At 42.0% G+C, this 20,526-nt stretch overlaps 1 protein-coding gene across 1 annotated transcript in view; it reads right to left on the minus strand.

Annotated features, from left to right (window-relative positions):
• Positions 1-625: 625 nt before the first annotated feature.
• mib2 (MIB E3 ubiquitin protein ligase 2) overlaps positions 626-20,526 on the minus strand; it is a 34,744-nt gene continuing 14,843 nt past the window's right edge. The window contains exons 5-19 of the mRNA XM_061075076.1: positions 19,447-19,641; positions 19,099-19,241; positions 17,978-18,085; positions 17,744-17,848; positions 16,961-17,123; positions 16,200-16,333; positions 15,198-15,346; positions 14,545-14,701; positions 13,204-13,358; positions 7,960-8,086; positions 7,564-7,824; positions 4,706-4,884; positions 4,388-4,581; positions 4,217-4,282; positions 626-3,400 (exon numbers count right to left, since the gene is read on the minus strand). Coding sequence (XP_060931059.1) covers positions 3,159-3,400; positions 4,217-4,282; positions 4,388-4,581; positions 4,706-4,884; positions 7,564-7,824; positions 7,960-8,086; positions 13,204-13,358; positions 14,545-14,701; positions 15,198-15,346; positions 16,200-16,333; positions 16,961-17,123; positions 17,744-17,848; positions 17,978-18,085; positions 19,099-19,241; positions 19,447-19,641 — 2,378 coding nt within the window. The 3' untranslated portion in view covers positions 626-3,158. The remainder of the gene's footprint in view (positions 3,401-4,216; positions 4,283-4,387; positions 4,582-4,705; positions 4,885-7,563; positions 7,825-7,959; positions 8,087-13,203; positions 13,359-14,544; positions 14,702-15,197; positions 15,347-16,199; positions 16,334-16,960; positions 17,124-17,743; positions 17,849-17,977; positions 18,086-19,098; positions 19,242-19,446; positions 19,642-20,526) is intronic.

Genomic DNA, 20,526 nt, shown 5'->3' on the forward strand with positions numbered 1-20,526 from the left:
ACAACCTGCTCACTTGCTGTTCACCTGCACTGTGGAGAAACACACGAGGAGGGAGTGACTCCCAAACAGGTCAAGAAATGTTAAGATTATAATTTACACTGTAAATTACAACAAAATCCCCAAATCGTCAGAATCAGCATATTCATTTATTTCTCCCAAAATGTCATTATGGAAAGTTTGAATACATTTTTTCAAAGACATCTTAAAGGTGCAGCGTCCTTAATTTTAACACCACTAAAATATGATCAACAAATGTTTGGGACATCATGTTAATAATTAATGTCAAAGAAAGGAATATAAACCACTGTTAATAATGTGACTGTCAATCATTTCCATCTAACCATGATGTCACATCTATACTGTAACTTCTTGCCTTAAATAAACCACTAAGATATTCAGCTGTCATCAAAGTAAAGAGACACCACTGATGTTGTGGACAATCAAACGTAGGATATGAATATGATGTTTTCAGGTGGGTCTGCACAGTAACACAGGGGGTAAAGTGGGATGAAGCAATTCATGAGTCAAAGCTTTTTTATTTCATGTGACTCGTCTGCAGTGGGACGACATTTATAAAATCATTTTAAAATAGCTTCAAAATTACAATTACAAACTCGACACCAGGTCCTTAGAAAACAGTTCCATATTTATTGCAAAATATTTTTGTACAGAATACAACTGAAAAAACACCAACAGAGGAGGAATGGACAGTAAGGCCAACATCAGAACTCCAAGAGCTGAACTGTACAAACACCAATAGTAACGTTTGCTGCTTTTATCGTGTGTTTATACATAAATTGTTTCCCGCCTTTGCAGCAGCCTCTTTAAGGGGGAGGGAAAAAAAGAACTCAAACATCTTCCCCCTTTTTCTAAAACTTTATTGCCTTTTTCCTGTGAATCCATCATCTTAGAACACCAGTGGACAGATCCTTAAAATGGTGCCATTTCTGTAAGAAACTTGTTGCTCGACTGATGTCTCACAAAATATAAACATATATATATATATCTATACACATATATATATAGATATATATATAGTTGTAAAAAGCTCCAAACAATATGGGACTGATCATATTTTGGAAGTGAGCGTAGGGTCACCTGTCACTGAGAGCATGAGGAGGTTGGGAGCACTACAGCTAACGCCATTAGCTCAGCCGCTAATGTCAGTACTGTAACCAGGTGTGTGGAGTTGCGTAACATTGACGTTTAAAGTTTGCTTTTAGTTTACTTCACACTGCTGGAATTACAGAACCCTCGCTTGAGCTTAGCAGGGTTTTTTTAAAGATAAATTCGGGCGTACATGCCCATGCACAACCTCATGCGATTTGGCACTGATGTAGAAGTTCTTTCCTCAAAATAAACCTTGTGGTAAACACATGACTCCTTCCCCTAAACCTTTTCTTTTACACATAAAAGGCAGAGTGAGACAGGATACATTTTTTCCCCCTCGACATTCAAATGTACATCTTTAACATTGGCTCTCCCAAAATTTGGGATCTAACAAAGACCAAAAAGAAAAATCGAAAACTCCTGTCTGCTGGAGTTTATTATAGAAAATTAAAATTAAATAAAAGATTAAAATACACATTTTTTTCTCATATGCATAAGCCCTTCAAGAAAACACACCAAGACAGAAAGGATGAGGATGATGTCAATCCAATACTCCAGCGGAGAAAGGAAGGGAACAGGGTTTACACTGAATCGACTCGACTAAGAACAAGGAACCACAGATGCAACACAACAGTGTCATGTTTTTGCCCTTCTGATTCTTTATCTTACAATACGTCTGGTGGATAAATAACAGAAACTTGAGCGCCCTCCTTGAAAGTGTGAACTTGGTGCTCAGATGACTGACTGACTGACAGACTGTGGTCAGACTAACACAATTCTTTCTGTCCAAAATTAAACAGAGTTAGAGCTGAGTGGTGCTTCTGGGATGTTTTAAGGAATTTTATTTTGTATTGTTTTGAAGTAGAGTGCAGTTCTGTTGCAGAAACTCACCTGCAAACATTCAATTCACTAATGAGAGAAAACAATAGTTATGGGTTTATAAAAAGGGTTTTTCCCCCATCTACAGGGTTAGTTATCAATGACCTTTTCCTTCAGTGACCCTCCACTAAAATGATCTGACAAACTGTGTGTGTGTTTGTGTGTTTGTGTGTGTGTTGGGAGAGAGGGGGGGGGGTCTTTAACCTTTCATGGATATCACAAGTGCTTTCAATAATTTGATACCCTGAGTAGAGGACATAGGCTTGGGGTGAATTTCAGTAGAAACAATAATATTTTTGCCAAGCAAACACCAACTGAGAAAAGGACATTACCAAGTAAAACCACCTGTCACACATAAATAAAAACCTGCACTTATCGGTACATTAAAAACCACAAATGTAACCAGAGAGAAATAAAAACAACGACGACGACGACAAATCACCCAATGACGACACAGTCATTTTCAGCTTTACAATATGCATATACTCATGCATATATAGTGTGTATTTCCCCTTGCATACAGGCGAGTGTTTGGGGACTATAAAGAGAGCTTTAGTTATACCAACTCCCTCTGCAGAGACTAACACTGATTATTAAGCAATTGATACAAATGAGAGCAAACATAATTCACAGGACAGGCCGAGGGGGGGGGAGGCGCGGACACGGGACTGATTCTGTGCAGCTTTGTAAACAGAAGGGGCCGGACAGCCAGAGAGGATGATGGGTAACAGACAGCCAGAGAGGATGATGGGTAACAGACATCCACTTAAAGCAGCAAAGATAGGACAGATTACAGGTGGTGGAAAAGAAGATGCTGATAAACTGTTTCTCCCAGCTTCGCATTGTCTGCTTCCTGTTGAGCTCGACGGATGAGCAGTACTGACGGCAAAGAATAAAGTTAAAGTGGTCGACGTGTTCCTGCCTGTGCTGCTCAGGAGGGAAACTACAGAGAATGTAACAAACATGATGTAACACAGCGTCTTATAGTAAAGCATCATGGGCAGATTGCGCATTTGATAACGTGTGGTGGGCATGAGCAGGAGGGCGCGACAGGCAGATACAGGTCGCTGGGTCTTCAAGCGGTAACAGCTGCCCCCTCCCACCCCCACACCCCCACCCATACTTCTTTCCAATTCCCTCACGACTTCCTCTTTGGGTGGTGTAAGAGCTCAGACGAACAACTGGATCCTCTCGCGGATGGTCTGCCGGCAGATGGGACAGGTCTTCAGCGCAGCGCTGCAGTCGATGCAGGAGGCGTGTCCGCACTGGAAGACCAGCTTGATCTGGTTGTCGATGCAGATGGGGCAGGTGATCCGCTCCTCCATCTGCCGGTAGCGGGACTGCAGCTGCTCCAGCAGGTTGTGCTGCTCCGAGTTCTCATTTCCAGGACTGCAGTCCACCTCTGTTTGGTCTGTGTGTGTAAAGGATTGTAATGTAAATGTCAATTAAGAACTGGATTTACAGACTACTGCAGATAACTGCTTTCTGATGACACCGCCCTGCTCTTTCACTGAGCTACTGGGTCATATATGGCTGGGGACTATGAAAACTATAGTATGACTCAAACATTTTTCATTAGTGTCTTGCTCTTGACATAGAGGTGCTTTCATCTACCATCCAAAGCTGTGTCTCACTGATACCTGATCAGGACCAGTGATCACTGCCCTGAAAGTCCTCTCTGCAAAGAACACATTGCGGAAAACGACCCAAGACCCATCTTAGAGTATATGTCCGTCGAGCTTAATACCCTGTATCCCCATGTCAGAGAAGCTTTTCCAATTCATTATCTGCAGTTGTGGCATCAATACAGATCTACCTCAGTCACTCAGAATCTGTTAAATCTGCTACCACTATGGATTGAATTATTTGGAAAACGCTGCAGAATAACATTTCTGGATCCGTTCAATTATTTCGATCAGCACCTAAATTGAATGGGTTTCTTCCCTGGGCCATGTCCCAGCCCTACACAAAATTTCATGGAAATCAATTAAGGAGTTTTTGAGTAATCCTACAAACAAATGTAGATCAAAACTTAAAGTCCTTGGCAGAGGTTATAAACACAAAAATGGTGACTTTAAAACTTTAAATCACTAAAATAAACTTTAAACATTAGATCAGTAACAATTACAGGACTGAATGCAAAAGTTAAACCTGGTTGGAGGGAAACAGTAAAACATGTAGAACAGTTCATGCAGTTGCATTCCAACATAAAAATGCTTAGTCTTACCTTGTCTAATTTTCTTTGTGATTGTGACTTGGCATTTGATGCATTTCTTCATTCGATGGGCGCATTCTGTTTGGACAAGGACCAGGTCAGCAAAGACACACACATGAACTCTGAGGGCAGAGCAAATGATAAAAATGTGTTTGTACAGATCCATGTTTCTCCATCACGCACCTTCACAGGCCACGCTGTGCTGGCAGGGGCAGAAGAGAACCAGCAGAGCCAGCTCGGAGCAGATGAGGCATTCGCTGGGTCCCGGTGGCGTGGGAAGAACCAGGTTGGTCATGGTGTTGGGCGTGGTGTGGACCCTCCGCAGGCTGGCACTGCTCAAGCCCTGTCCAGATGTGATGGCCTGCAGACGCTGCAACCTGATAGACAACGCAACACTCACTGTAACAACGCATTAAACCCCCTATACAATGTTTTACACATCACATTGGCAATGGAATATACTGTATATGAGAACATACGTGTAAAGAATCTGACAACTACCTGTGCTTCTCTGAGAAGCTCTTGATGAGCTGCAGCATTGTGCTGTCAGCCACGAGATCCAGAGGACTCTTGCCCTTGTGGTTGGCATAGTTGATGTCCGACCCTTCCTGTGCCAGAAAACAGGCCAAAGCTGCCCCGACGCTCAGCTCCGTGCTCCCCACAAGACCTGAGGCGCTCAGCTGTGGATACACACCATGAGGAAGGGAAGAGGGAACGAAAGAGAATAAACAGAAGAAGGCGTTTGAGTCAAAACACACGCTCAATAAGACCAAGCACTCATGCAAAGGCTGACTTGAAAACTGAGTCAACAACGATGTAAACAACAAAGCGGTCGCTGAAATATAACCAGCGCAATCCAGCTAATGCCAAACCTAAATCTAATCATCACTGATAAAATCTCATCTGCTGACAGTGGTCAAAACAGCTCTGACCACCTTCAAGGCTGTGTGTGGGTGGATGTGTCTGGATGTGTGTGTGGGTGGATGTGTGGGTGGATGGGTGGATGTGTGTGTGTGTGTGTGGTTGTGTGGGTGGCTGGATTTATGTGTGTGTGTGTGTACGTGTGTGTACATGTGTGTACGTGTTTGGCAGGTTCCCAGGACGTTGAGTGGAGCTGCAGTGTTTGCGGTCATGTGGACTAGAAAGGACATTCTTCATCAGTGCAATGATATTAACACTAACTGAGTAATAAAAGTGCAGCACAGATCAGAGAGTCAAGGTCTATTAATGATGAAAACCAAACGAGAGAATATGTCTCTCAACAGCATGAAGGAGGTTTATTTATTAAAATTCCGATCCTAATTACAGTGTGGACACAGTTACCATGTGAACACATTATGTACAAATCCCTTAGCGGGTGTGAAGAGCTGCTCTAATCAATATACTTATATTAACAACAGGTCAGATGACTGCATGTAATAATGAGAACATGCATCCACAGAGGATTATCAGTTCTACAGAGCATCTACCAGTCATTGTTTTAGTTTTACACTCCACAACTAACCCTAACCCGAGACTCGGATAAACCAAGTGTACACTACCAGCCTCGCAGATGCTTCTTTCATAAAAGCTGAACAGATCTCAAACTTACTTATATGACCTCAAATGAATGGTATTATAATGCTGCTTTGTGTTATTTGCTTTATAAGGTGATGATGTGTCCCTGATGTGTTGACAGCTCCTTGCTCTGTCTCGAGATGGGAAAGATAATCAATAATATTACCAAACTCCAGTGAAGAGTCACATGCAGCTTCGGTTTCATAAAAGCTCTTCATGCACTTCATCAACATGAATTACTTTATCCTTGCTTGTGATAATAAACTTTTGAATTGCCATAGGTTGTTTTTGTATGTGTAGCAGTAAAACACCAACAAAGACTAGATGGAATCCTGAGGACTCAATCAGATATACGTCTGTGCCTGTTGGAATAAATCATGGTCTTTGGATCTCCCCAATGGAATTTAGACATTATGTCCTGCCTCCTGCATGATCTACTCAGATGCTCGTAGAATCTGCTGCATTCTTGATAAATGAAACGTCTGGAGCCCATTATTCTGACATTTTCCAGAGTGCATGTCTGAATAAATACTTAGATACCTAGGTATAAATACCTACATACTTTTTTTTGCTTGTGCATCCTTTTAAAACTTGTAATTAAAGGTAAATTTGATCTCTAAGAAAATAAATCCTTAATAACTCCAGTAAAATAACTTTGGTTGCTTAGCTTTTTAATTATTTTCTCTTGATCCTCCAAGAAACAACAAGTTGCTTTTTGCTTACATACCACCGCAGTGCACTCTTATCTGATTACTTTCTCCTAAGTTAAGCCCTCTCCGTTATCCTGTTTACACAATACTCTTAAATTAACCATCTCTTTAAGTCTTCCCACCTGACTCACTCCATCGTGTACCTGGCAACTAGCTCCTTTATCCTAGATTAAACCCCCAAGACGATTAGCAAATAACACCGACACTCATTCCCTCAGGTTCTGTTTACCGTTCCCTTCTCGTGCTTTATTTGCTTATTTACCTGACTCTTAAGCTGTATTTACCTCCTTAAGACTGTATTATTCCCTCCTCCCAGCTTCAGTCTTAATTTACTGATCTTAGGCGTCTATTTATTCTATCTAGACTCTTCTTTGAATGTTAGTTTGTTCTCTTCCTTTCGTAACCGTCTTTATTTACCCGTTGACTAGTCACATAGGTCACTTCAGCCACTTTTTCTTCCGGTGTGATCTTTTTAAAGATTTGTTATGTGACTTTTAAGTCCCAGCATTAAGATTAAGATTAAGATACATTTATTTATCCCACACACATGCACAGGCACACTCATACACCTCTGCTTTTAACCCATCTGGTGCCAGACACACAGAGCAGTGGGCAGCCATGTACGGCGCCCGGGGAGCAGATGTTAGGGGAGTAAGGTGCCTTGCTCAGGGGCACTAGACAGGGTAGGGAGAATCCTCCACAGATCAATCTAGGTTCGTCTTTTTGTTGTTTCTCCGTGGAGTCGAACCAGAGACGAACCAGAGACCTTTTCTGCCCATAGTCCAAGTTTCTGCCACTAGTCCACCGCCTCTCCCATTACCCAGAATTCAGCATTAATGAGTTATAGGCAAGTAACGACTCTTTCCCATTATAAGTTGGGTAATTTAAGTATATACAGAATAAGGTCTGTTAACAATCTGGAAAGAATAATAATAGTAATAGTTATGAAAAGTAATATGAAAGATAGAATGTTCCAGCTATAGTTGATTTAATAAATTGCTCCCCTTAAATTAAATTCTTTTAAAACAGAAAAATTTGTTTAAACAACAGGTCAACAATATGCTACATCCCGGCCATCCTGTGTGTTCTCACCCTGCAGTAGAGCGACGTGGAGGAACAGCCCTCACTGCTCTCCTCTGTGCTGCTGGTTCCCACAGCCGGGCTGAGCATCACGTTGGCCAGCTGTGGGCGGAGGAGGGCAACGTGCATGGCCGTGTCGCCGTCCTCGTCCTCCATGTTGACGTCCGCCCCCTCGGCCACCAGCAGCTGCACCAGCTCGGTGTGACCCTGTGTCACCGCCAGCTGCAGTGGCGTCTGGTTGCGATTGTTGCGGATGTTGATGTCGCAGCGTCCCTGTGGAAGAGGAATAAAAGATATTGAAATTCCCTACTAACCAGCCAGAAATTGTAAATGAAAAAAGCAGTGAAGAAAAGATGTCTGGACATAAGAGCTTTAAAGGACTCTGTTTTGCTCCTGTCCTCGTCTCACCTCCTTGACGAGGATCTCAGCAACATCTCTGTGGTTGTTGAGGGCGGCCAGATGCAGAGCGGAGAAGCCATCTTCCTTCTTAACGTCCACCAGCTGCCGTGCTCTGGCGAGGATCTTCTCTGTGGCCCTGCCACCGGGTCAAACAACACGAGACTCAATTAGCCAGTTTGCAAAACAGCCCTCATGACTCATGGCCCTAATTAACAACAGTGATATCTTTAAAAGTTGCCCCGGTGCTTTTTACAATCTCATAAAAAAATTCTTTAACAGCTGGCGAAGGTTACAATTCATGGCAGAGGTTAATTCTGCACCTATCAGTCTGGTATTATGCGCACAATCCTAATCAGACAAAGGGACAGTGACTGAAACCACACAAGTTCAGACAACAACAGGAACGCAACAAAAACATCTCAGAATACGAAGCTTGTGTCACAGCGTACTTGACATGAGCTTGGACAGAGATGCAGCTGTTGCAGAACTAGTAACAAGTGGATCTAAGAAGAAAACACTGAGACACAACAGGCAGACAGTTGTCACTAAATAAAGTCACCTGACCTGACCTCCTGATGAACGACTGTCTGTGGTGAAAAGAGCCAGCCCCTTCTGTTGCACTCCTCTAGTGTCCTCTAAGTGTTCCATGTAAATTGTTGCTTTAAACTCTAAATAATAATATATCACTGCCATCCTCGTAGCTTGCCATTATCTCCAGTATTCAACCAGACTGCTATAGAGTAATAAACACTCCGTCAACACACCGCAGCTAAATTCCTGACGCAACTGAAGACATTAGATCAGACATTTTAATCTTAATCTCTTCTCTCACTTAAATGAGATTCATCCGGTTCTCTTTAAAGTGAAACTGGCCAAAGGAGAAAAGGGTCAGTGGCAGTGCATCATGAGGCCACATTCAGTAAAGTGAGACTATGAGAACTTTTTTTTCTCTGATTTATGCAACTGGCTGATGCTGCAGTGCGAGGGCGGGCTGTCCTCGGCTCCGGCGCTGAGTTTGTTTGATGACGTGTGAAATTGAAGCCGACAGCCTCAGAGGCTGCACAGCAAGCTGCCTCGTCACGATGGAGGCTTCAGTGTGAGGTGACCTAAACTTTCTATGAACACTAGATTTATTTTAGTATTAGCATGACTGGGGTTAACTGCTTGTAAACAGTGGTGTTGCACATATTAAATTATAATTATCTAAATCAAGCAAAAGCACATAAACAAGGCTATTGGTATTCTACTTAAGGTTCACTTTTTGACTTCCATCACTAAACAGGAAGACAGCTTCTTTCAAATAAATAAAAAACAAGAGTACGTAAATGTATTTTAAGTTTGTAAACTTATGATGTACATGGTTGATTAAACTATCATCTATATGCATTGGAGGAAGACCTGTGCCAGTAAGTACCCTCTACCTGTTATTTGAAATTATACCATAAAATGAAAAGTCTGCTATGACCCAAATAAATAATATGAAACGGTTTTGAAATCACTCATTCACACACACACATTCACTCTGATCAGCAGCAGGAGCAGTTACAGGTTCAATGTCTTGCTAAAGGCACCTAAACACAGTCCTATGAAGTCAGGATTAGAACCATGAACCTTCCAAGTACTATCCTAGACAACCTCTCTGCCCCCCCCTGAGCCACACTGCATGATGCAGTTCTGCAGGACTCCTGGGTCACATGTGTACTCCCATATGGTCACCATCCTTTCTCAGTGTATCATTGAGAATGAAAACTAAAAGGGAGACACTGTGTTGGAGGTCATTGGTACTTGCTATGCAACTCAGTGTGTTTGTGTGTGCGTGCGTGCGTTGTGTGTGTGTGTGTGTGTGTGTGTGTGTGTGTGTGTGTGTGTGTATTGAAAGGGGGAAAGGCGTCTCCAACGCACCTTATTAACTTAAAGAGCAGCTCGCCCTGGCTACTCTGGAGAAGCCTCTCAGATTAGATAACAGCCGTGTCAGTTGTGTCACCGCTGTACCCACAATGCCTCACTCCTCTGGAATATTTCCATAATCATTACCCCCTGGTTCATGAATATTCAGACCTGGGCTGACGTTTTGAGGCAGTTTGGTGCAAACATGGCTTCGCACAAAACAGCCAGAGGGCATCTTGGGGAGACAGCTAATGACTTTTGTGGAGACTGATGTCATCATTCGGTTATTTTGGGAGTTAACATCACTATTTGATAGAACTCTGACAAAATCTGAAGAAATGTACCAATTCTATGTCACTATAAATGAAAATAACAATGAAATAAAGAATTTTCATTTTGTGTATAATTATATTGAGTATGTTGTGGAATTAGAAGAAATTATAGGGGGACAACGTGCTTCTGGTGCAAGTGCGGAGAAAACAAAGCTGCAATGAGGAGTTGAGATTACAGGAAAAGAGGGAGAAATCCAGCCAAGTAAACTTACAGTAAACAGACTAACCATCCTCAACATCTATTTGCTTCTTCTGTCATGTCGGAAAAAATTTGGCTGCTTGCCTCGTTTCATTTCTTTCCCAGGACTGTTAGTGAACTTGGCCTCTAGACCCTTTTTTCCATTTCCCCACAATAAATAAATAGTCTAATAAACAAAACAGTTTCAACTTTCTGTCAGAAAAAACAACAGAGGGTTACAGCTGCTGACAGGATATCCAGAGTAGTGTCAGGTCAGTCATAAAATATATACTTTATGGATGATCTTTCTACCTTTGAAGCTGAGGAATGTAAAGCAACCATCAATTTAGGCACCGCAGGAAAAAAAAAACAGGCAGAGGAACAAATCATCCCTAAACCCCTTAAAAATACTATTAATCTTTAATACACTCTACAGAGGTTAAAGTAACCCTCAATCTAAAGTCTGAATTGATTCAACTGCAGATTATGGTTTGTATTAAAGCCAAAACAAACTAGGAAAACACACAGCGACTCCACTGCACCTGGACTGTATCCGTGTAATGTGAGGCCGGCTTGATGATATATGAATGAACTGCTGAACCAAGCTGGTCCTGATCACTGTAAATCCTCTGAGGTTCTACTTTTGGCTCGGCGGCCGATGTCAGGCTAAATGAATGCTGGGGAGCGTGGGCTAAACTCAGCACCGCACATATGACACAAGCCAGAACAGATTGGACGTTAAATAAATGACTGTCCACTGCGGCCTCCATTCCCTTCCTTTTTGCTCAATCGCAGTTATTCCCTGCCAAATGTATTTCCTGCTCTGTCCGACATTCGCACATGTGCTCATGTACGAGGCCTGTCCTGAGATTGTATTATTTGTGGGATCATTTCTAGGAGGGTGGCTGACATTAGGAGTGATGAGGACATGTAGGTCACTGGAAGTAGAAGTCAGGAGGTCAGATTCTTTACGGCTTTCTTTCGATGAGAGATGCAGGTATGTGACTCATTTTTAACTGGTTTAGTATTTGACAGATGGCGCACGTTGAGTGGAGGGTCTGCAAGCAAATGGACCAACTATTGTAATCTACTCTGTTGACGGGAACAGCGATCCCTACAGCGGTATTCCTTTTTCTTCCCCTCCTTCATGGCCCCCTGGCCAGGGACAATTCTCCATTACAGGGCTATGTTGTAAGTTGGGAAGGAAAGTTTATATCAGGTAGTAAAAGCCCTGGAGCCAAGGACCAGAACAGTCAGGCGGACTCTGTACAAAGTAAAAAATATCAACTCTAAGAAATCCTTCAAACTTTTAGGAAGACTTAGTATTTTACTTATTTTTTCAAACAGGTATATAAAAAGATATTTTTATATATTTACTTTGAACTCTGTCTCGAGATCTTCGCAAGTGATGTGAATAAATTACCTGTTGATGCATTGTACAGTAATGGTACAGTGAGGAAATTAATATGCTGAATCAAATCAGCTCTTGTCAGTTGCAGTCATGCATATATAAGATCAATGATGACGTCTGAACAGTTATTTGATGACGCACATTGCAAACAGTCAATAATTATATCTAAGACAAACTGAACAGGCTGGTTTAAAATGACCGGTCACAGGATTGGAAAAAGTATGAATAACATAACTTGTACAGCACTACATTTATCAACAACATGATTTCATAACATAATCAAAGACATTTTTTTTTTAAAAAGGGTAACCATCCGTATTTAGTTTTTTCTCACAACATTCCCAGGCTATTCAGGGTGTGTGGGAGCTGATGTGAAAAAATGCACAGACACAAACTGATACATTCAAAAGGATCCAGACATAACAGTCGTGTTTGGGGAATCAAATCTTATCATTGTGAGAATGTTCAGTTGTCTGCTGCGTTTTTCAGCCAGACTGGGTCAGTGCCCTCGTTGAGGATCAGCGTTAAATCAACACTGTCAGAAGACAGTGGAACCTTGGAGGCAAGCTTGATGTTTGTCTTCAAGCACCTTGGTGAGGATTAAAATGGCCTGAGCTGATCTTTCCCCAATTTCCTCATGGTGTTAATGACAGATGTAGTGAGGAATGAAAAGTATGGAGCAATCGGGGGGTAATCGGGTTGAAATCAATCAATCAAAAAGAGCTTTCCTTCTGACTCTCACCGTGACAAAGCAGTGATACAACCTATAGTTGAGTCATTCTTTCCCGGGAAACAATTGGTTAAACACTGTTTGGATTTTTAGTCCACTCAAGGATCCCAAAACTGCACTGCCGAGAAATAGCTGGACTAAATGTATTTTGGGAACAATTTGAAGGACAAGTCAACATGTTGGGTGCAAACGTAAAGGTTGCTGCATTTTGACCGGATGTTGACCGCCAGCCTGCTGACACCCGCAGAAGCTGTGTGGGAGATGAGCTCCCCATTTGTACTGATAGTGCAGAGAGCTGACCTTTGAGTCCTCATTCAAACATGCAGGAGAGATTCCCACACAAGCCCATAGCAATCAGTTCCAGTGCTCCCATTAGACGCAGGCACATGCGAGAGATCAACTGAGCTTATAATTAAGAAAAAGACATGAGACTATTTACTAGGTTTCATTGTTAATCTCTACCAAGTGACAACCACAAAGACTGAAAGTTAAAGTATACCAAAGGTCAATTTCTGGATATTAGCTCCAAGGGAACTTCAATTGTGTTAAAGTGTTTGACAAAACATCGCTAGCTTCTTGAAAAATAGACAGTCAATTAGTTTTGACTTTGCATGTTGATCACTTATTTTCTCTTCGTCTACCACGTGTGGCATGCGGATCCATGTCTGAGCTTTAAAAGCTGATATTTTTGATTCTGTCTTTTATTTCTACTCACAGTTTGTTTCCTTTTAGAGCAGCATGGTGCAGGAGGTTGAAGCCTCTGTGGTTCTGCTGAGTGAAGTCAATGCTGGGCACCAAAACCAGGATCTCAATGATTTGGCGGAAATCTTTCGCAATGGCGTCGTGAAGAGGCGTGTCTCCATATGAATCCTGATTGGGGAGGGGGAAAGAAAGGTTGTTAAACACATTAAAATTGGTGCAGCAGGTTTACAGACCTTTTCTTAATACATGCTGTAACATGACAACAAAACGCTCCCCAAAAAAATACCACAATTTTGTTATAACGGCAATTATATGAATTACAGTAACTTAACTCGACTTGAGCATCAATAACCTTCAGAATAATATCCTGTAATTCAAAGAAGTGCTAATTAGTAAACTTAAATGAGTTTAGTCTCTAAATAGTACACGCACACATTAACAGACACTCGGCACACAAACAATTTCTGTGCCGACGTTTTTTTTGGCTGAGTAGCTACACAACTCAAGCAGAAAAAGAAGAGTTATGAATTCGGGGCCTGGTTGCAGGCGTGTAAGACAAAATGCCCTAAAAGAGAAACTAAACTGCCTTAATGAGGCTGAGGGATGGAGTGAAACAGGGCCACAGTCAACACCAAGAATTCATGTGTGTTTACAACTGCTTGAGAAAAGCAATGCATGAGTGGTTTATGACACGTGTCGAATAAATGACTGACACTGGCACAGAAGCTTGTTTATTGCTGCCCAGATGTACACTCAGTGGTTTACGCTCAATCTCTGGCTACAGGTCACTCTCTATTCAGTCCCAGTGAGCCAGAGAGGAGTGGGACAGAGGTTTTCTCTCTCTTATCACACATGACACAAAAGTGAACAAACATTTCATCAGGTCATGTGTACAAAGCCAATCGTTTGATGTCCTCTACAAACTACACCAGCACAGACTGGTTATTACTTGTACTTTGTGCCTCAGTGCAACATTGATATAGTTAAATAAGATAAACAAAATAAAAGAATAATACAAATACCGCAATAGCACTGAGCCACGGACATTTCAGTGACTAAACATGTTTTGAGAGGCCATCTTGACCTTGACCTTTGACCACCAAAATCTAACCAGATAATGTGTGTCAAGTGAACATTTGTGCCAAATTTGAAAGAACTCTCTTGAGTTGTTCCTGTGAAATCACATTCACAAGGCAAAACATGTGTTTTGCACAAAATTTCACAAAATTCTCATCAGGTCATCCATGAGTACTACAGCAGGATGGACAACCCGCAAACAGAATGCCTGAACAAATCTGATCGCAACGTTTAAATGGAGGTAGCATCAAGTATTAAGCATCCTGAATCCTCTCACCTGGAGATTGACGTCAGCTGAATGTTCAGTCAGCACCCGCACCACGTCAGTGAAGCCCTTGTTGACAGCAATGTGGAGCGCCGTGCACATGGAGTTGTTCAGGAGGTTGACGTTTGCCCCCTTGCTCAACAGCAGCCGAGCGATCTCTGCCTGATTACTACACAAAAAGAAACACACACACAGATTAATCCTCATTGTTCTTCATTAACGTTGAGTGATTCAACCTGTCCAAACAGTGTTTTGAATTAAGGTAATTTAAAGCAGTGTATAAAAGAATCTTGCATGTTTGTTGTGTAAACCTGCCAGGAGCCACACAAAGCCCCAGGGTGGCGTGCTAAGGCTGACATTTTGTTTGTATGGTGCAAGATGTCGGCGTCACAAAGTAAAAAGTAAAAATTCCCATAGAGATTTTATCAGATGCTGAGTGTCTGAGCATGTGTTCATCTTGTGAGGAAGGGGAGGAGTTATTGCTGACTCATTAGGCAACACTTAAGTGCTGTCCCTGGTGTAAATGGATTATCACATAACATGGTAGGAGAGCTCTGCTGAACAAGTGCGAGTGTGTGTGCTACCATTGCAGTTTTGTATTCTGAACATGCACGTATAAAAAACCCTGAGCATGCAGTATGTGTATGTGTGTGTGTCCTCCTCACCCAAAGGCAGTGTAGTGCAATGCTGTGTCTCCATCTTCATCCTTGACCTCGACAGAGCTGTTGGCCTGCAGCAGGGCCTTCACCACCTCCATGTGGCCTTGGTGAGCAGCCACCTGCAGTGCAGTCTTGCCCTGGTTCTTTATATCCACCTGCCAGAGACACAAACGTGGTCGAAGATTCATTTCAGACGAGGGAGGCTCAGACACTTACAGAGCTGAGCACAGACCGGCTGGAGATAATCTGAGCATGAACAGCCAGCAGCGTCATACACATGATACATAATCTGAGCATGTTGTGTAACCATTAACATGGAGATGCAGAAATGCAGTTGAGAACACAAGTGCAATTTACTTTGATTTCATTTTTCAACAAGATATTAATTTTCTTACTCATTATTAAATAGAAATAAATCTCATATAACATTCTATTCTATATTATGTGTTTATATAACTGTCATATTACAATGTAATTCCACAGAAGTTATATTTTTTTTGGTGGTTGTTGAAAAATAAAACTTATTTTCCTATTATCATTACTATTCAACCCCAGTCTTGACTAAACAAGCCGATCACATAATGAGAATCAGTTTCATAAATTATTAATGGACACAGTTATCCTCATCATGTCCAGTACTAAATTATTCATCTTATTTCCATATTTATAGGTGTAAATATCATAAATTAACAACTCAAAAAAACGAGAAGCTGTTGACTCTTGTGTGTGTAAATCATATTATATGGGAGTCCATGAACTAGGAGAGCGATAAAATATACAGCACCATATTCACAACAACAATGGAGAGACAACTGCTTCACCCAACGTTTCGGTGCTGGGTTGATGGAGAGGTGTGCAATGTGAACATTTCAATTTATTTCAGTCTTTTTCTTTATCTGGTAGAGCCAGTATATATCCTGTGTTAAAAAAGTGACTACGTCCCCCTGAATTCCTTGCTCTTGGAACGGGCAGTGGACTGCAGCAAAGAGAAGGGAGTGCTGCACTAACCTTGTCAGGATATTTCTGCACCAATTCCCTCACTTTGTTGGCACTGCCATGTGCTGCCTCAATGACCAAGCGGCTTGGATTGTCCTGCTCTGTAGACTGAGACAGCAGCTTCTCCAACACTGAGATGACAGTACCTGCGCACAGAGGTAGTCAGATGGAGAGGAGATGGGATAAAAGGAGAAGAAAAGGGGAGAGAGAAGAGTGACAAAGTGATTAACTAACTTAATCAGTCTAATTGGAACAACATGATTAGAAATGTTGTCACAAAGACTTGCAGAGGCCAAAACAGCACAACAAATGCACACTGGTTAATCGTTCAAGGCTGAGCCAAATGCAAAAACCACAGGAATGAGTCAAAATGTCCCCCCATGCAGAGCAATTGGACCACACACATGCACACACATCACTCTGTTGACAAGCTCCCATCTGCTGAGGTGAACACATGCACAGGAAAGGTTTAGTCATGATTAAGAGACCGCAGAGAAGTTCTGACATGATGACAAATGTCTGCTGTGCGGCCAAAGCATCTCGCTGTCAACATGCAGGATCATGACATTCAACAGAGAAGAACATTTCAATAGATGGACACCCTGTCCACGGGTCGCTGAAAAAAGACACAGCAGCAGCCTGTATGTGAAAGCATGCATGAGATGAAGGAAGAGAAGAGATGAAGGCAGGGGAAGATGAGTGAATGCAGGCAGAGGGTAAAGCCGAAGCTGGAGTGTTACAGATGAGCCCCCTCGTCCCGGCAGAGGTCTTACTTCCAGATTCGTTGGGGTTCTCGGCCGTCATGAGGTTGGCGTCCACCTCCACGGGCTGGGCCGAGAGGCACGCTGGATTGAACGTCCATGTCTGAGTTCCGAATGCCACCCGAAGGTCACCATCAGCATATACTTTCAACACCTTCCCGACCTGGCCAAGCACCTAGGACAAAAAACAGTAAGTGAGGTGGATGGGGCACACGTGGGTGAGACAGGAACCGAGAAAAAAACAAAACTATGGAAAACTAATCAAACAGAAACTACTTCTTTCTACACCTCTTCAATTTTAGGCAAATAACCCGGCTGTAATCAGGGAAACAAATCTGAACTTGACAACTTCCAGGTGTATAGTCAATGGTTGGTGAAATAGGATGCTTATCTTAGCAAGTTGTTGACAACAAGTAACCTGAGGACACCTGGATATAGAGGTAGGCAGAAGTCATTGTTTTGTAAAAGTAAGTATTGGTTATGAAATCATCAAAAATCATCGAAAACAACCAAATCCTAAATAAAGCAATAAATGTTTTCTGTTTAATTTTGAGTAAGTACACTAAACTTTCAGGAATAAAATACTAAATCTTTTTTGATTTTTGAATATCAAAACCTGTAATGGTGCATTATTCCTGCAGCAAAACTGCAATTATTTGTATAACTGTTTTTCAATCAGCAGTGTGCTGTGTCTATCTGAATGTGAAATTGTAATGAATCGTCTCTAATCTGAAGTATTGTCTGATCAGTCATGCTGTGTTCAAATGCTGGAGTTATGAGGCTAAATGAGCGTACAGGAGCCATGCTGTCTGTCCACTCTCCGTGGCCAGCCTGCAGTCTCTTCACACTCTCCATGTCCTCCAACACTCGGACTTGTTCACCGACTCCAAACGTGTTCACCTGGGAGAAAGACAGACGGACAAACTATTGACACATTGACAAAGTTGAGGAGCTATTCAAATCAACTAAAGATGGACTGATTAGGCAACTACACTCTGTCTCTATCCTCTAGTAGAAACTTCTCTGTACCTTGGTCAGGGCCCCAGGATGGAAAGTCCAGCGGATGTTGTTGCTGTACTGGACTCTGACATCTCCTCGGTCAGTGATTCTGTGGACAGTCCCGATCCGACAAATGTACTGCAAACACAAATAGACGGTTTCACCCCGGGTGTCCCTCTCTGCATGTCTGTGACCTTAATGTTCCCTTTAGCAGCTGTGATTTGAGAGTTGGATGTTGTGTTTCTGTTCACTCCACTGCACGCCAACATCAAACTGAGCTACTTATATAATACAGATATTCTATATACCAGGTTCAAAAGCCATGTGTGAGGCAATGTTTTCCTAAAGCACAAAAAATACATGCATGTTTATTAAGTTGTTGGTAAACAGGTATACAAGGTTTAAATCTAACAGGTTTAAAGGATAAAATTGTGGTCACTTGCATTAGGTTTGTTTTATGTATTATCTCCACCAAGGAGGTTATGTTTTCAACCCTGTTGGTTCGTATTGTTGGTTGGTTTGTATGATTGTAAGCAAGATCACACAAAAACAACACAACAGATTTCCACAAAACTTGGTTGAAGGATGTGGTATGGGTCAGGGAAGAACCCACAAAATGTTGGTGTGCATCCGGATCAAAGGTCAGATTGAGTTTTTTTTTGTTTTTTTTATCAGTTTAACATTGCCACATGGTGCATTTTTCAACATTAAAGTATATGGGTATGTGATATTTAGAGCAGCTAGATCAAACTTAAGGGAACTGTGAGATCTGTGTCAAACTTCACTGGGATCTAACTGTGGCAAACTGAATTGATTGAATACAGTTTAGAAAGGCAAACAAATGAATTAATTAAGAGTCTGAATACATGCAATAAGCACTTATATTTTTATATCTAAAAACACAATTTCACTGTGTCATGATGAGCTCCTGAGTCTAGATAGGTGGGAAGAAATGTCAGATTAATCCATTTAAAATGAAATGTACAATCAAGTGTGACAAAAGTGAAGGGGTCTGAATACTTTCTGAAGCCACTGTACACTTTGTACCCGAGCATTAAAGAACAGTTCAATAGGGACTCATGTGACGCTGTCAATTGTTTTGTCTGAATTGTGTTATTCGTCTTTGTGTCTTGAAGGAAACAGGTTAGTACCTCTGCCATTTTGGGGTTCCAACCTCCGTGGCCCTCCTGCATCTGTCGCAGGATGTCCACCTCCAAGAGACACTTGACCTTGTCTCCCTGCTGGAAGGAGTGGCCATCAACACTCTCCTGGCGCTGCAGCTCTGCGTGCTCTCCTGGATGGACAAGCGTCAGCATCAAACTCTGACCCCCACTCATGGGTGCTTTTCAAAACTAAGAGCGACAATCGTCTGAGTTTAAAACTAGTATTTATCGATGTGTTGTCTCAGGACAGTGATTAAAAAAAAAAAAAAAAGGCAATGCAAACTTAATTAAAATAGAATAGAATAGAATAAAATAAAAATAAATAGACTGTCTTACCGAGCTTTGGTAGGTGGTCTTTGTAAAAGAAGCCTCCTTGGCCGTCAGACACGTATTTCAGGTCTACTTTGCCCTTGTGGCCCATTCGGTAGACATTGGTGGTGCCGTTAGACCAGGTGACACTGGCCACGCTGCGACCAGACTCTGTGTCCCAGCCACGAATATCCACTACCTTCCCAACCTTACCCTCCCCGCCTGAACACATAAATGCACACAGATAAATATGCAAGAACCAATAGCATATCAGCTCGTTATAGAAAAACATGGTTAGAGAAAGAGGAAGTGGAGTTTGTTATGTTTGTGAGAACATTTCAACAGAGTGAACAAGCAATGACAGAAACAATATTTAAACATCAGGTAAGAATGGAAGACAGAGACATGTGAGACAAATGAGATGACACAGAGAAACATGCCTCAGTCACTCTCATCTACAACACAGCTACCCTTCTCAATTCAAGAATACAAAAACATCAAAAAGAAACATCAGAAGCAGAATCACCATTAAACAATTGTATAGTTCCAAGCCACATTATTAGTGTCCATGCTGTTTCAAGGATGGTTTGAGATCCATACATCAGGTTTTAATGAGAAGAACCCTGAAGTCACTGAAGTCCTCAAGCTGCCTCAGTAACCACACCAACTAATCCAGTGACCCGTAAGACTACATGGTGGGATGGGGGTTTGTGAGAATCCTCAGAGCATCCAGAGCGACTGCACTCATCGCAAACGCCATTGAGCCTGATGAGTGACTTGACCGAACCCCGGGGCGTTGATGTTCAAAGACACTAAAGGGACATTTTGACTCATTCGCTCCAGCCCAGAAAAGGGAGCATTACTATTCTCAGAGACAACCATGACCCCAGATCAGAATCATAAAGACATATTAACATTCTCCCTCTCCCCAAAGGGAACATTCAAGGGTTTAAATTTAGTCCACTGATGTGGAAGATTGTTTTTTTCAATTACTATTTAAACAATTTCCAGCATCACCATGTGTGGGCTGTTTGTATCTGATAGGCGACCCATTTTTCAAAACACTGCAGACTCACAGCTTATTACATGATAAAAAAATGCAGACGA

The sequence above is a fragment of the Limanda limanda genome, chromosome 7 (assembly GCF_963576545.1).
Source record: "Limanda limanda chromosome 7, fLimLim1.1, whole genome shotgun sequence".
In the NCBI taxonomy this organism is placed as follows: Eukaryota; Metazoa; Chordata; class Actinopteri; order Pleuronectiformes; family Pleuronectidae; genus Limanda; species Limanda limanda.